The sequence below is a fragment of the Corvus moneduloides genome, chromosome 2 (genome assembly GCF_009650955.1).
Source record: "Corvus moneduloides isolate bCorMon1 chromosome 2, bCorMon1.pri, whole genome shotgun sequence".
Lineage (NCBI taxonomy): Eukaryota > Metazoa > Chordata > Aves > Passeriformes > Corvidae > Corvus > Corvus moneduloides.
This window is the reverse complement of record NC_045477.1, coordinates 51,180,839-51,197,248: the sequence shown is the minus strand read 5'-3', so window position 1 is coordinate 51,197,248 and position 16,410 is coordinate 51,180,839. Positions and strand designations below refer to the sequence as shown.

The 16,410-nt window shown below is 34.9% G+C and overlaps 1 protein-coding gene across 8 annotated transcripts in view; it reads right to left on the bottom strand.

Moving 5' to 3' along the window:
* The window catches only part of NBEA (neurobeachin), a 467,825-nt gene that overhangs the window by 313,833 nt on the left and 137,582 nt on the right, over positions 1–16,410 (bottom strand). For all 8 annotated transcript variants that reach the window (XM_032099592.1, XM_032099586.1, XM_032099589.1 and 5 more), the window contains exons 15-24: positions 15,697–15,759; positions 15,491–15,588; positions 13,661–13,753; positions 9,816–9,924; positions 7,699–7,780; positions 7,380–7,503; positions 6,858–7,050; positions 5,599–6,621; positions 3,540–3,757; positions 1,926–2,079 (exon numbers count right to left, since the gene is read on the bottom strand). In XM_032099592.1, coding sequence (XP_031955483.1) covers positions 1,926–2,079; positions 3,540–3,757; positions 5,599–6,621; positions 6,858–7,050; positions 7,380–7,503; positions 7,699–7,780; positions 9,816–9,924; positions 13,661–13,753; positions 15,491–15,588; positions 15,697–15,759 — 2,157 coding nt within the window. The remainder of the gene's footprint in view (positions 1–1,925; positions 2,080–3,539; positions 3,758–5,598; positions 6,622–6,857; positions 7,051–7,379; positions 7,504–7,698; positions 7,781–9,815; positions 9,925–13,660; positions 13,754–15,490; positions 15,589–15,696; positions 15,760–16,410) is intronic.

Here is a 16,410-nt window from a genome sequence, read left to right as displayed (position 1 = left end):
AAAACTGTGATTCAGAACAAGAGTGAGGGAGAGCACCTGCTCTAAGGAGGGAGGATGTACTGCACTCTTTGTATCAGTCACCGTGATGAATAAATCCACCTTCCTTTTAATGTTTATGGATGGACATTGAGGAACAGGAATGGAGTTGAATAGGCAGGAAGAATCTTTTTTTTTTTTTTAATTTCACATAGTAGGATTCGTTCAATTTGAAGTCGGCTACCCAACTTTTAGTGAATTGCTTTATTTTACAATTTATTTTTATTTTATTGACCCAGACAGATGGCAAAATTAAGTATTCAAGAAATACACACAGTCCCCATATAGTGGAGAAATGTGTGCATAATACTGAAATTTGAAAATGCAGTCTTTTGTATCAGTGCATGAAAATCACTGCTATTGAGCAAGGCAGTATTGACACACAATATTTTAACAAATGGATGTGTAGTAATTAAAGCTATGTCAGGTAACTATCTACACAGACACACACACACATACATATGTTTTCCAAAATAAATAGAGGGAAATGGTGAACCTCAAAATTATTATTCCGTAGAATGGCTCTGCAGTATCATAAACCAGGACAAGAGCTAAAATCCACAAAGAGCATTCAATGGAACTGCAGCCTAATTAATTTTGTGCCTATTTTATATTTTTATATAAAAGATGTCAAAACACCATCATTTTCAAATGATGCCTAAAATGTTTGCTTTAAAAAAATATCCCCCAATGTCCTTTACCTCAAGGCATGATAGTGCAGCCTGTGTTTCAAGATGGCTCAGTGTGTACTCGCTCATACTTGTCAATATTTACAATGAAGCATTTGCAAAATCAGGACCTTTATGTTATTCTTGTGATTACAGACAATAATTGTAGTGTTTCACTTTTGCTTATAGCAAATATTTTTCCAGTTAACACAGTGAAAATAGTAAAGAGACAGCATTTTAACATTAATTGCCTGCCTGAAAATCCTATTAATGTTTAGCAAATTGCCAGCCCATACATTCATACCTTTCAAATAAAATCTGCAAAGAAAGGTTTTTTAACTAGAAGTAACAGTAAAGAAAAAGTAAAGTAATCTCAATTGCTGAATGGCTAGACTAAAGATTTGAGCTTTTACTGCAAACCACATTTGCAGTCTCCAGTGCCTACTACCCTCATTGTTTCAGAGGAGCTCTTTGTCCCCTCTGGGTCTCATTGTCTCCCCTTTCAAAGACCGATATTAACTACAAATAATTTTTACAGGATGCTCAAGAAAACATTTAGTATGAAAGAAATAGTCACAGACATTAAGTGTACAGACAAGGCATCACATTCGAATAATGTAATTACTCTTGCCAATAATGCAATATTTATAAAATATTCTTCCCTTTTTAGTGAAAATACTCTGCCTTCCTGAGCTTTAATCTGTTAAGAACTTACAACTTACTAAGAATATTTGAGTGGATAAAAAAATCAGTTATTTTCAATACAAGATTAAAAAAAAAAAAGAGGGGGAAAGGACCTACAGAAGGAAGAAGTAAACAGACTAGATAGGGGATGACTTGTGGTATCATTTGGCATGCAAGCTAACAGTGGCCATGCAAAAAAGGTTTATGACTATCAATAAGTAGACATCATAAAGCATGCCACTTTGTTACAGGAATCATTATCCTCATGGTCATCCCTGTAAATGAAATATTAAATTACTATGAAATATTATTCTTACTAAGTACTACTACTCTGATAAAATTAACATTTCAAATGCAAAATGTTATGAACACTCTGTATATCAAAGTGTAACTGTTTGATTATAAATATAAATTTTTTGAAGGAATTAGCAGAAAGGGGGCAGGAGTCCTTAAAGAAGAAAAGTCAACTGCAAATACTGGTTTGCAATATTAACAACAATTTCTAATATGACCACTGGGTGGAAATATTGTACTTACAGTTGGGGATGTGGCTGCTGACAGCAATGGTAAAATTCCTCCACAAGCAATGATAATATTGTCTACCATCTGGGAAATGAGGTGTATTGTGTTGTGTACAAAAATAATATTTTCATTGCTATTGACAAAGTCCATCACAGACTTCGTGGAGTGACTGCAAGAACAGAAGAAAGGATGGATTAAAAACAAACAATTAAAATAAATTTTAGATAAACACATTCTTTGCAACCATACTGTGAATGTTTCTTTGATAAAAAGGAAAAGTCTGGTCTACAAAGCTTTGCATGTAAATTGTCTAAAAATATCAACAAGACTAGTCTAATGAACAAATTGATTGCTGTCTCTTTTTGCACAGGATTACATTCAAATACTCAGCTGAGAACAACATCTTCTAACCTTTTATTCCCATCAATCAGTACTTCACTTCACACGCAGTTCTGCTGAAAGCAGTGGAGTTGCTTCTGCAGCATGAAAGCAACTATTTAAGAGTTCACCATGCTGCACCAGTGCCATTTGAAGCACCCTTGGTAACACCTAATGATAACACCTGCTACTGTTTTAAAGGAGAAACTTGATAACATGGCCATACATTGATTTAATATTAACCTTACTAACTGATAATAAATATAGCATTAATGACAGCTGCAGAAGCCACAGATGCTTGTAAGATTAGAAACTCCTAACTGGTGAGCAATTGTCCCATGAAACAATCACTGCGCAAAAACATAAAACCCCTGTGTGAAAATACTGAGGAAAACTCTGTCTGTAAGTATGGTCTTTCCCCAAAGCAACATTTTTTGTCAGCCAGCAAACAAAAATTCAAGGCTTCAACTGAAAATATATAATCTGAACTTTAACCTTCAAGCATTATCTGAACACAAAATACAACCCCCCCCCACATACTTGGCCAAAAGAAAAACATCAAAATTGTCTATTTCCAAGTGTGTATCACAGAACAGTTCATCAACTTGGAAATTAAATGTAATATAAATTTCTCCTTTGATAAAACTATGCTCAAGTTTTGTGAAAATGAATCATTCTGTAGTGGAAATTAGAGTAAATTGTCTTCATTGTACTGTATTTATGTTAGAGTACCCCTATTAACATGTACAAAATGTACAAAACCCCTAGGAAATAACATTGCTGTTATAAATTATTACATCATCACCAAGCTGGCATGCAAAAGAAAATTTGTCAATAGAGTGTTTCCTTAGAAGATGTAATAGGAATGAGGTTTTATTTATACAGCTTGCAGGTAGAGAAGCTGTGTTTTAATTGATCAGTTAAGAAAATGGCCATTAGCAGAAGTCATCCTGTCTAGAACAGGGGAAGTAGATTCTAATACTAAATAAAAGCTGAAAGAGCAGCTCAGTTTGTTTAGGTATGCAGGATTTATACAATGCCTCAAGAAAACAGGAATTACTACCTGTGAAACTGAGCTGTTATGGGCTGGGAAGGGGCAAAAAGACAAGGTAGAAGATACAGAAGGGCACTTCAACTAACCCCAGCTCTTTTCTTCCCCACCATCCCAGTAGCATCCACTGTCCAACACGCCAAATTTTTCCTTATTGATGGAAACACAAATCAGGAGTTAAAGGAGAAACAACAACCCACCTTCTCCAAACATGTACATCTGTTTCTAGTGCAAAAAGCAAGTCTGTCAGGAGCCTCTGGTGCATGGGAGACCATTTAAACTCTGGAATACGAAACATAGTTGTGCGTGGACCTGGACTAAACTGTCGTCGCTGCTCTTCCGTCATTGGCATTCCTCGAAATCCTAAGTCAACACGTAAATCCCGGTCTTGCTGGGTGACAGATCGACCCTGTATTGCCTACATCAACAAGAGGTTCAAAAATGATGTTAACTTTATGCACTGTGCTTTTGAATGCAGTACAGAATCTGAGAAAGGAGAGGATAAAACAACGTGGCCACAAACTACAGGAGATATTGATGTTCCAAGGCAGGAAATATCCTTCAGCAAATGAGCTGCTCCAAGTCAAATCAATCAGTGCTCAAGGGCTATGGCTGGCCCCCTTCCAGCTACTCACCAAGCTTTTACTCTCAGGTTCTTCACTTGAATTCTTACACACAAGACCAAATGTAGCCCATACAAGGTCAGTGACAAGACTTTGTTTATATGTAACAATTATCTTTTTGGGCTAATAACACAATTTTCTTTCAAGATTTGACTGAAAACATGAACAAACTACATAGTGATAGCTTCAAGGAACGAGTGCATTTTTGGACAGCTGCTCATTTTTCAAAACAAATTTATTTATCTAGTCTTTTTAGCAGGATCATTAGAGAATTATATATAGTCTCCCAAATCCCATTTTGTCAATTTAAAAGCAAAAGAGAACTTTGCAAAACAATTATGTTAGCAATGTAAAAATGGACATAGCATTGGAGTTGAGCTGAAAAGCTTCTTGTATATTTAATCTGATCTTGATCTCCTATAGCCAGTATTTTGGAAGCAGAGAAGGTTTCCTTTATTCAATTTGACCTCTTGGGACTAAAATTTTTACTGTTGCTTGTATTTCCTGTGTTTTCCTTAGAGTTATCTTAGACTTATCCAAGATTTTAATTTTTCACATGAATCTTCTGCATAGTGCTTTCAATTGTATATTCAGTTTTCTCTAGCTGGAAACACAGGAAAGAGTGAATTTTATACTCTTTAATATTTGATCTATTATTGATAAAGGCATTAACTCTTCTCAGAAGTAAGCAGTAGTCCCATCTCTGTAGCACAATTTGCTTGTTTTCTTTCAGTCCATTTGGATAAAAGACAGTTACTTCTTACTAATAAGGCAGGGAGATGGTTGTAGACCGGTTTTTCGAGAATTTGAGGTTAGCAACTCCAGTCAAACACAGTTTCCCTCAGGCACAACTGCAGGTAACCCTCATGCCAGCAGCAGCAATGGTATCACAACTGTACCATAACAGAGGAGCTTTTATCTAGCCAATAATACTGTATCTGCAAGAATGGGCTTTGATGTGCATTTCCACTGCATAAGCAAGCACGAAACACTTAAGTATCTACACTTAGGTGGCTTGTCTTTAAGTAATTTTCAGTGTTCAGTGATATCAAGGAGATCAAATCTAACAAGGCAGTTACCACATCTACAGCAATCAAAATTCCAACTGCCAGCTACACAGTAAACATGCTAAAATTAAAATTGCTCATTATTCAATAAAACAATAATTCTCCGTTTATATTTTATTTAATACCTACGTCAATTTTTTTTTTTTTTATTAAGGTTAACTTCATTTTAAGAAAAAATATTTAACCATGGGCAGCTTAGAGTTCATTGCACGCAAAGAAGAGATTAGAAGATAAATTTCTGCTGGTTGCTCAGTTGATAATTCTTTCTAAGCAAATTATTTAAAAAAGAGATTAATGCAAACATATTTGAACCAATTCATTGCAGTTAATCATTGATTTTAGTGGGAAATAACTATTATTTAAGTAGTATATGCAATATATGTTTTCTATACAGTCATGAAAGACTCCGCATTAAGGCATTTTCAAAGAAAATAGGCCTGGAAGATGTACATTTTTCATATAATTAAAGATATATACTTCAAATATCTCTCAGATCTCATGCTATTAATTTATCCCTCAGCAATGAACAGCGATTGCATCAGACACATACATGGCTACTTGAAATTTACCTGGGTTGTGGTAGTTGTCTGGATCTTCCGTATCTCCTTTCCTGCCTCCTTACCATCATCAGATCTTTCTGTATCTGATATTATACTTCCTGCATCAACATTAGGTACAGTTTTGCTACCAGAAGACTCTGTCTCAAGAGTTGTGGCAGTCATTTCAGCATATTCTAATCCTTTAGATGATGAAGACAACTCCCTCTCAGAAATGCTATTCATTCCATCGGAAGTGGTGTGAATCTTGAACTCCTTGTCCTCTATTATACTTGAAGCACAAGTTATATCTACACTACCTGTCATATGTGCAAGCAATCCCAAATCATCATTTACACCAAGATGCATCTGTGTCTCTTGCACATTTGGAATAGCAATGTGGTTACTTGAAAGTTCAGGAAGGAGTTTCTCCTCCTGACTAGGTATTTTATCAAAGAGAAATGAGGTATTGTTAGTGGAAGGTTCATCTTTCTCATCAGCCAGAGTTATTAATGGACCATTATCTTTTTCCTCATTCTTCTTAATAATACCCACACTTCCATGAACATTGTTTTGGAGCTTCTCAACAGCTGCACTATACACGTTATCTAGAAGAGATTCCACTTCTACCAGCGCACCATTTTCTCCAGTTCCCAGTGTCTCTGGTGATAAATCCATATCATCAAGTTTTACTTCAGTTGCTTCTACTTTTTCAGCTTTTATATCAACTAAAAGGTCGTGAACCTCCACATGCACTCCTCCTCCTCCGGGTCTCTCAGCAGTTCCAAGCACATCATCTGACACCTTCGTAGCCATGAGCAAGTCCCTCGTATCTGTACTGACGGGGTAATCTGTTTCACTTTCTGGACTTTGACTTTGTGAAAGATCTTCTATCTCTCGAATTTCCATTCCACCTTTTGCTCCCGTTGTCTGAGAGGAAAGACCTGAGATGGTGCTCACATTACCCTTCTTCCCCTTTTTTATGTTTTCTTCCTCTTGCCTTTGATACTCTTCATACATTTTTGCTAGATATTCCTTGTGAGCTTCATATGTGACCTTAAAAAGAAAAGAAAAGATTATGTGGATGAATATATGCTAGATGACTTGGGCAAGATTCTTAAAAACATATAAAACACAGCTTAAAAAGTGTTTGGCAAGGAAAAAAGCCACCTTGGCATGAATAGGGACAGCCACCAGATGGCACTAAATCACTTTACATCTTAAGTTACTCTATCACTACTGCCTTTGGGGGTTACCAGTATTTAAAAAACATCTGTGAGCTTATTTCTTACCTTGGAATGAGCTATAGAGAGAGTATCCACCCACACTCTCCAGCCTCCCCATTCATATTTTATTGCATGGTACAAGAGAATACGGAAAATGTTGTAAACCATCTCTGTGATCTTCTGCTCTTCAGAGTTCTTTGGGTTAATGTATCCCAGAGAAAACATCCAGTCCTGCCACACTGAACACTGAAGTAAACATCTAAAGTGAAATAATTAGTTCAAAATATATCCAAACAAAGTTTCTCTATTTTAATATTGTGATGGTTAAGATGGGAGAAACATCATCTCTGAACATCAGTCCAGTATTAGGAATAAACTTAAAAATACTTCAGTATAAATAAAAAATTAAAGTACACTATAGAGAAAAATCCTGCATTAGTAACTGAACTAAGAAAAGTTACCACAAATGTATTAAATTTATTTTAAATAGATTTAATTTATTATAGAGTATAAAACTCTACACAGAATATAACAGATTGCTACTACCCAGAAATCAAGGATGAGAAAATACCATTTGTATTGACATACCTTCTGTTTTCACGGCTATTACTAAAGAGTTTTATCATATCAGATAAGAACAAACGTCGAACTTCCATCAGCTCTGCACTTGGTGTGGAGTTTTTTAACAGCGTTGCCACCACCTTAAGAATCACTTTGAAAGAATAAATTAGTTATGTAAAGCACTTTATAAATGTTAAAAAAAGAAATAGTTGCTGACAGCCACTAATGTAAGAGGTAACAGAAACCCATATGTATCTAAGATACATGAATCAATTATTCTCACTTTCTGAACCCCACAACCTCTAGATGATACTTTTATCAAACAAACATAATATATTGTCCTTACTTGGATTCTGAATTTTCACTGTTGAATCTGGCTCTGGATGTGGTTTATGAACAACTTGGGTGCATACTTGTTCCGTCAAAATCTAAAACAGAATAGTAACTTCCTTTTACCATTTTTAATCACACACTACAGTATTTCTTTGTTAGTTTTCAAATTTGTTAAGAACATTTACCGTGGCCACATGAAAATTCATATTAAAAAATTAGGTAAAATATTTTAAATTTTGAAGAATGGAATAAAGCAATTCCTCTGTGCAGGGATCAAGATTTTCATGGTTGTACTGTGGCTGATTAGCTAACCTTTGAGTTCATTGCCTAAATATACAGTAAAGGTATTTTAAAGATATTCCATTAATATTTCTCATATTGTTATACACTCACAGATCAAAATATCTTTCACAAGCTACATACATCAATAATTATTTTCATACATTTCATCTATAACCAAACCAAATAATTCTTAAAACTGGGTTTGGTTTCCTCCACCTAGTAAAGAGTATGAGTCAGAGACAGCATTCCACAGGAGTAATCCTGAGGCTTCACATAATGAAGAAGACAGAGCATTCTCCCATTGCATGCATTGTACCTGACAAGCTAATTAATCTGTACTGAGGCAACACCACAAACTTTTAACACCAGGATACCTGTCACTGGATGTGTGTATGCAATTTTATTTTTAAGAACTAGCTAAAAATTCAATTATATCAACACAGAATTCTCTGTAAGTACATTCAAGTAAATGCCTTTCAAAATAGAGTAATTTCACTAGCAATATTTATTTTAAAGCAGAACTTTAGCTCACTCATTAAGAAATAATCAAATTAATGTCAGTCATAAACACAGTATCGTAGAATAGGTCTTTACATATTTATATTTAAAATAGAATGCAAATATGCCCTTGCTTTTTATGAGAGAATATGGAAAATAGCTCTTCCTTAGCATCAGTTTCTTAGCATATCTTCTGTACTTACAGCACTTAACCCCTTTTTTCTCTTTTCCTCTGGCTATTTTTTCAAATGTACATGCCTGTGGATGCTGAACTCCGTGGGGACTTTAATTTTGTCAATGAGTTATGCATTTTCTGAGAATACCAATCACAGAAGCTCTCAGAAAACTGAATGCAGGAACTAGACTCTGAGACCCAAGTAGCCAAATCATAAAAGGTAATAGGCAGTAAAAAAGAACTTGACGTCTAAGTCACTGGCAAATATATGATGTTTAGATTTTGTCTTGGGGTTTTTACAATCATAGAAGAATAATTTTTTACATTATTCGGAACCCTAAAAACCAAGTGCTCGTCTCATCTCTTTCCTTTTCTGGAACCAACCCTGAGCATCTAGCCATTAAATCTATTTATGACTAAAAAAAATATAAAAAAATCTTTCTAGTGCATAAGATTTTCAGAAATTGCAAGAGATTCTGTTCTAAGTCATCATTTTAGTAATAATTGAAGATTGGACAAGAGCTTTATGCATGCCAGCATGAAACATGAGTTTCAACCAACTTGATGTTCTCAATATGTTGCTTTTAGAAAATTGCTCATCATCGAAACTGAAGTTTCTACAAGAACCTGGTAGAATAGCTGAATGCTTTGGGGTCATACTTATTTACCTCAAGCAGTAGCTGGTACATAAAAGTGGCTGTGTTAATTATCATTTGGCACAGTTAAAAAAGAAAGAACAGCACTCTTCAAAATTTCGTAAACTTGAAATGAGTGACATGAAATAGAAAAGAGAAAAGAGAGAGAGAGAGGCATCTCTGACTTCAGCACTTTCCATTTCAATGGAAACAAACTTTCCAAACAATGGAGAAGTATGAGCAATTGAAGATCTGCAGTAACTGCTGGTATTTTTTTTGTGCAAAGTGATTAACATCGTAAGTAGCAGGATTTCTTCCATCAGAAGTGGAAAGTTTTATAAAGCATACGTAAAAATTATGACATTGCCAATAAAAACATCCAAAACATGGCAAAATACATTGTGAACCAAGAAGTTCTTTCTCAAAATTTCTAAAATTTTTCTAAAAAGCCTTGAGAATCAGGATATTATAGAGCATGGATATTTTTAAGTCATACTTTTTACAAAAGACACAACAATCTTCACATTTAAAAACTTGTACCTCATAAAGAGTGTTATATGTTGTAACGGTCACTGTATTTGTGTGCAGCATCAACCTTTCTCCAAGAAGTGTAAAAAGACTGTGAGTATGCATGATTTCAACCTTTCTCCTGTAACAGAAAACAAAAATATTAGGCACATGCCAAGCATGTTGAGCATTTTAAGTAAACCCAAAAGCCAAATATTTCGATGCTGTACTAAAAAGATCCCGAGCTTGTTATTCTGTACATATTAGGAAATAGATATCATTTAAGAAATTTCCCAAAATGAATGCAATTGTACAAATATACAAAGGTTCTCAGAAAACAATGTTGTATTTAGAATGGGCTTTTGTATAAAATAAATCACACACCATTCTCAAAGTCAACTCCTCCTATCTTACAGAGGCTGGTTAAAATATGATCACTGAAGAACACACCTTTTGCCACATCACAAGAACTCAGGACAATCCAACTTCATATTTTCCAACATTAATCACAGAATCACAGAATTTGTTAGGTTGGAAGCAAACACAGTGGTGATCTGGGCCAACCTCCCTCAGATTGTTCAAGCAATCTGTATGTGTTAATACTAATATATATATGGATTTTTCAGTATCACCTTTCTTTTTAATACATGATTCTCTCAAGAAGCCAAAATAATTTAATCCTGGAATAACACATGTTGCAATGAAAAAGAAATAAAATCCTGAGAAGTTATGAAATTCTATGTGATTGAAGTGTTTCACATCTGGAATCCAAAACTACTCAAATCTTAAAAAGTGGAGAACAAAGAAACTCAGATCAATGTTTTGTCCCTAAACCCCACCCTTTTGAAATGGGATATAACATCATAAATAGAGCATTTCTCATACTTTGCATCATTAAATTTACCTACTACTTTAGTGGATATGAAACAAAAATCATTTTTCAAAATAAATAAATAATAATCCATATTAAAGCAGCAGAAAAATTTTAAATTGGTTACAGTACAGTAAAGTTTCTAAAAAATTTATGCATTCAAAAGCAAAGAAACTGTGTTTTCATGATTACCAGTAAAAATAAGAAATTATATAGGTTCATGCTAGAACTTTTGAAATTAATAGATTATTTTATAATCTTCAAACAACCACAAAAGGGAGTGGCAACAACTTAGAACAGTGTGTACTTTTCTATGCACAGAAGGGAGTTCATGAGCTACTTATGAGAAAACCTACTGCTATTCAACCTTTTAAGGTATGGTTTAGCAGATAGAAGAAGAAATCCATTGGGAAGTTTAAAAGTGCAGGTAAAACTCAAAAGTAAACAATGGACTATTATTTCAAGTGGTGGCATAGAAAGAATCAAATATGGCAGAGAAGGGAAAAACCAGGATTTTGTCAACTGTTAAGGTTAGACAAAGTAGTCTATCATCACAGATCACAAAGAAAAATCAATTAAGTTATTCAGGCTCTCATCTAACACATTACTGGTCACTTCTGAGAATCAATTACTTCCACTCTATAGCTTCATCTGCGATGAATATATATGAACTACAGCAACAGTAATTGGTTTTATACCTACACATTTCTTAGTACTATTGTATGGGTTTAGATTTCATAAATCATGTAACATTTCTTTATGCAATTCTGTTTCAATGTATTACAATGCAATGTCTGACTGTGAAACAGAAATCTAAGTGCTTCAAAATTTTATAATTGCTTACTTTCCTATGGTTGTCTTCCATTTTATAAAGTCGTGTATGCACACATATGTATGTGAACAAAAAGGAACGAGCACTAGCTGTAAAACATGAAATGGAAGGGCATTTTGACTTGCTAAAATCTACATAAAATATGCACATTTGCAGATGTTCAGAGGTCTAAAAATTAAAAAAAACTTTTAAAGTTACACAGAGTATTCAAGTGGATTTCAATCACTCCAATTACATGAAAAATAAAGTTAATTTTTGCTAAGTACATATGTTCACTCAACAATGGAAACGACACTGACACATCCATAATCACGAGTAGATGTTAAGGACTGGGAAATAAAATTTCAGCTTCCAAAAAGGCTCACTTTTCTTTTTCTGTAACCACAGAATCATAGAACATGCTGAGTTGGGAGGGACCCATCAGGATCACTGAATCCATCTCTGGCCCAGCACAAGATCATCCCCAAGAGTCACACCACGTGCCTCAGAGCGTTGTTCAAACACTTCTTGAATTCCATCAGGCTGGTGCTGTGACCACTTCCCAACAGGGGAGTCTGTTCCAGTGTCCAGCCACCCTCTGGGTGAAAAACATCTTCCTAATATCCCACCTAAACCTCCTCTGATTCAGCTTCATGCTGTTTCCTTGAGTCCTGTCACTGGTCACCACAGCGAAGAGTTCAGTGCCTGTCCATCCTCTTGCCCTCACGAGAAAGTTGTAACTGCAATGAGGTCTCCCCTCAGTCTCCTCCAGGCTGAACAGACCAAGTGACCTCAGCAGCTCCTCATACGGCTTCCCCTCCAGACCCTTCACCATCTTGGTTGCCCTCCTTTGAATACTATCCACTATTTAATGTCCTTACAATATTGTGGTGCCCAAAACTGCCCCCAGCACTCGAGGTGAAGCTGCCCCAGTGCAGAGCAGCGCGGGACAATCCCCTCCCTTGCCCAGCTGCCAATGCTGCGCCTGATGCACTCCAGGATATAGTTTGCTACTTGATTTTCTGGATAAGTGATAAATATTTTAAACAAATGTACTTCTCTGGATACAACCAGGCTTCTGACAAGTCAAACCTTTATCTGGTGTATCATACTTAATCCAACTCCTATCAATGTGAATGACTTTCAGTAAGTAATGTTTGAAAAGTCCTTGGAGATTCTTGAGTGGACTATCAATTTGTTTTATTAATTCCCAGAACAGTATTCAACTTGCTGGATCTCAAAGGAAAAATCCCACTTAGAAGCATATTCTCAGCTAACTCTCTCAATTATACAGTCATACTTTATTGATCTTACTGAGAAAAGTATTTCTAGCAATACTGCACTCTGGCTGGACTCCTACCTCCTTTCCCTTCAAATGAGGCTTACATGATGAAGCCTCTTGGGAAGCATGCGGTTAATTTTTATAATACACAGCCTCCCACTAAAATGCCATTTTGCGCTAATCCCGGCAGGGAGCTTAACACCACATGTAGAAGGGAAAAAATGAGCAACAGCAGGCTATGCAGCACTGCATGATTGCTAGTGCTTCCTTGACACCATAATACAGAAGAAGAGACTAAGTAAACCCATTTTGTGACATCAGGTCTTTTTAAATGGGACTATTTCTTGCTGCCACATTTTCTATGTGAGTATTTCTTGTGCAGATATATGTCCTTACCACCATTTTTAAACACCACTTGCTTGATGTATCTACTTTTCCTACTGAAACATTCCCATGTCAATAAAATATTCTATTTCATTTATTCCCATCCTTCTAAAAGTATTTTTAGAAGTGCTGCCCTGAAAATTTTATTGCCATGACACTGGTAATTCCAGAAGCAAATTTTAGATCACACTCATATGTTTCCTGTTAACTTTAGCTGAACATGCACTATATAGTTACAAGACATATTTCTGGAAAATGTTCTTCCCTTGTTTTAAGACTTGAGTTTCAGCATGTTGTATATTTGAAAGACAATCAATATTTCAAACATCATAGTAATAGCAAGTTAACTGGAAAAAATTAATTTTATCTGATTTATAAAGGTAACACTGTACAAATTATTAATCAGAAGACCTAATAATTTGAAGCAATTTCTAAAGACTGACAATATACAGTAATCATGACAAAAAGACAATAAGAATTGTGAACTTAAATACACCACTATAAAAATAAAATTTTAAAATGGCACTTACTTATGACCCAAATGTTTAAGAAAATATCCAAGGACCTTCAAAGCTTGCACCCATATACTTTCACTTTTGGAAGCCAGTAATTTATAAATTACTCTAAAACAGAAAAAAAAAATTCAAGCTCAAACATCACATATATAGATTTTATTTCACTGAACAAGGATATTTATTAAGAAATAAATCAATAAAAACAACAATTTACACAAAATAATAGAAGGATATATTGAAAGAATCAAGTGCAGCATAAGAGCTTGATTACGAATTCTTGAGGCTGGAGACTTGGTGTAGTTTAGCTCAGTTCAATGTTTCATAACAGAAAGTAACATCTTATCCTAGACTTCTCTCTTGGAACAACCAAATAAAAGACAGTCTGAGCAGTAGCAGCTTAGGACAAGAGAAGCAGACTGGAACACATAAGGTCATATCCTAGAGTACCTGGATGCTAGTGAAAATCTCCTTTCATTACACCCACTATTTTTAAATCCTTGATTTAAAAAAAAAGTGACTCGAATATTAACTAATCTAATTATTACATATTTAATTAACATGAGAGGTTTAAGCACAAATTCTGCAGTCTTTCAGAAAGGAAACCAGCCTTGATCTGAAGACAGCAAGAGAAAGAAAACATTACCTTTCCCCTGCACTGTTCTGCAACAAATTATTGAATTTATATTTTAGTTTCCCATTAGAATTAGCTTGGCTTCAGCTTTTAGCCAGTCTTTTTGTCTTTCTCCACTAAAGAGTGGTTTAGCAGACAATATCTTCCTCTTTTGAAGTGACTTATGCTATTACCAAATGACTTCTGAGGCTTTTGTCCTCTGATAACTTAGGCCAATGAGCCCCTAATTTTATGTAAGGCTTTGGGTGTGTTTTGTTTTGTTTTTCAAATACTTAAAACTTGAAATCCTGTGCATTCTCCACACTTTTACAAGACAGACTTCTAAACATAAAGACTGCACCATCAAACACTTTTAATATCAGTACCACAAATGTTACATAAAGATGTCTTCAGTCTTCCAAGTCAGGCTTACCTTTCTTCAAAAAATGTCAGGAATAGAATTCTGTTTGAATACAAACTACGGGCAGAAAGCAAAGTCCTAACCATGAGTCTTCCCTTCAACTAGCATTGTCATTCAAACAGTTTTAAGTACACATCTTTGTACAAAGATCTTAGCATTCAGGCAAAATTGAGCTTGAATTTACCAAGTAGTAGATGCTATGGGGTTTTTTTCCCCTTTACAAGCCCCTTGCATTTTTGAAAGTATTTTCAGAAGAGCACAAATAAAATTCCATAGTAAATGTTAACATGAAAATGTTTAGTCCCTGACAAAAATTATATTACCAAATTAGGCATAAAACCGCAGCAAAAATAACATTTCTTTGGGAGTTATCAGTTATTAATTTCATAGCCAAACAGATAAATGCATGAATTTCACTTTTGTCAGACAGAATTTGAGAAGCTAGGGCACGATTTCTTGTTCTCCTCTTCTTCTCTCCCGAGAATGTTAAACATACAAAGAAAGAATATTTAAAATTATTCTGAGATAGATACATGGCTATTTGATGCATCTTGTTAATTACATACTCTATTCAAGATTGAGAAGCAACTAAAACACTGAAGTTACTTTAAATATCATAATGATAATCTTAAGTGGAAACCCTCTTTTCCTCCAACTTATTGAAATCACTCATTTTGTCAAAAAATAAAGCCTAAGTTAATGGAATTGAAGTTTAAAAGATCAGCAAGTGTGATATTTATGTGAAAAAGAAGCAAACTGGAGACTGATGATACTGGAACTACTTTTAAGGTATTTTCTCACTTCACTGTCTTACCGTATCCCATTTCTCTGATCAAAGGCAGGTATCATGGATGCTGGATGTTCGGACATTAGTGCCACTAGCAGCTGCAGCACATCATGAATATTTTCATCCTGTATGACAAGCACCAATGTTATTCTACAAACTAACCTCAACAGCAAGCTTCCCACAGAGCTGGTTCAATTAGTTACAATAAAAGGTAGGTAATTACAGAAATGTACCTCGTGCATTGTTAATAAGTAATTTAATATGCTCTGCAGTTCATCTTCTTTCACTCCTCGATCCTGAAAAAAAAACCCAACAGCCATTATTCAGAGAAAATACATTCCTCAGGTCTGGGTATGCAAACCCAGTCAAACAATCCTACAGCTTTTTTATTTGAACCTAAAAGACTAAATTTTCCCTATCATTCTACTGCTTTTCTTTATCACATTGACAATTCAAAACAGTATGAGGTCAGATTCTTTTGGTGTTGGCCCTCAGATACTGCAAACTATTACTGCTACTCCTCCAGTTTCTGAGACAGAACAGAAAATACTGGTTTTTGGTTTAGTCTCAAATTAATAGATTATGCCTCGAAGAGTAGCATTCAGCTGTTACAGAGAGAAAGAGTCTTACACCATTTCAACCATTGGTAGAACCAACAAGAAGGATAAAGCAATAAGTAGCTTGACAACTGCAATTATCTTTTTCATTTGACCATTTAATTAAAATTTTTTAAATATTAATTTAATTAAAACATATTTTATATATTGGATACAAATATATTAAAATTTTAATAAAATATACATGGCAGAGTTTGGTGAGGTTATTGTATGGATTTACTACTTCTCTGCTGATTAGAAGGATGTGCATGAACATTAAATTAACCAGAAAAAGACACAATACTGGACAGGTATGACCAAGTTTCTGCTATGAAAGATCCTATTACAAGT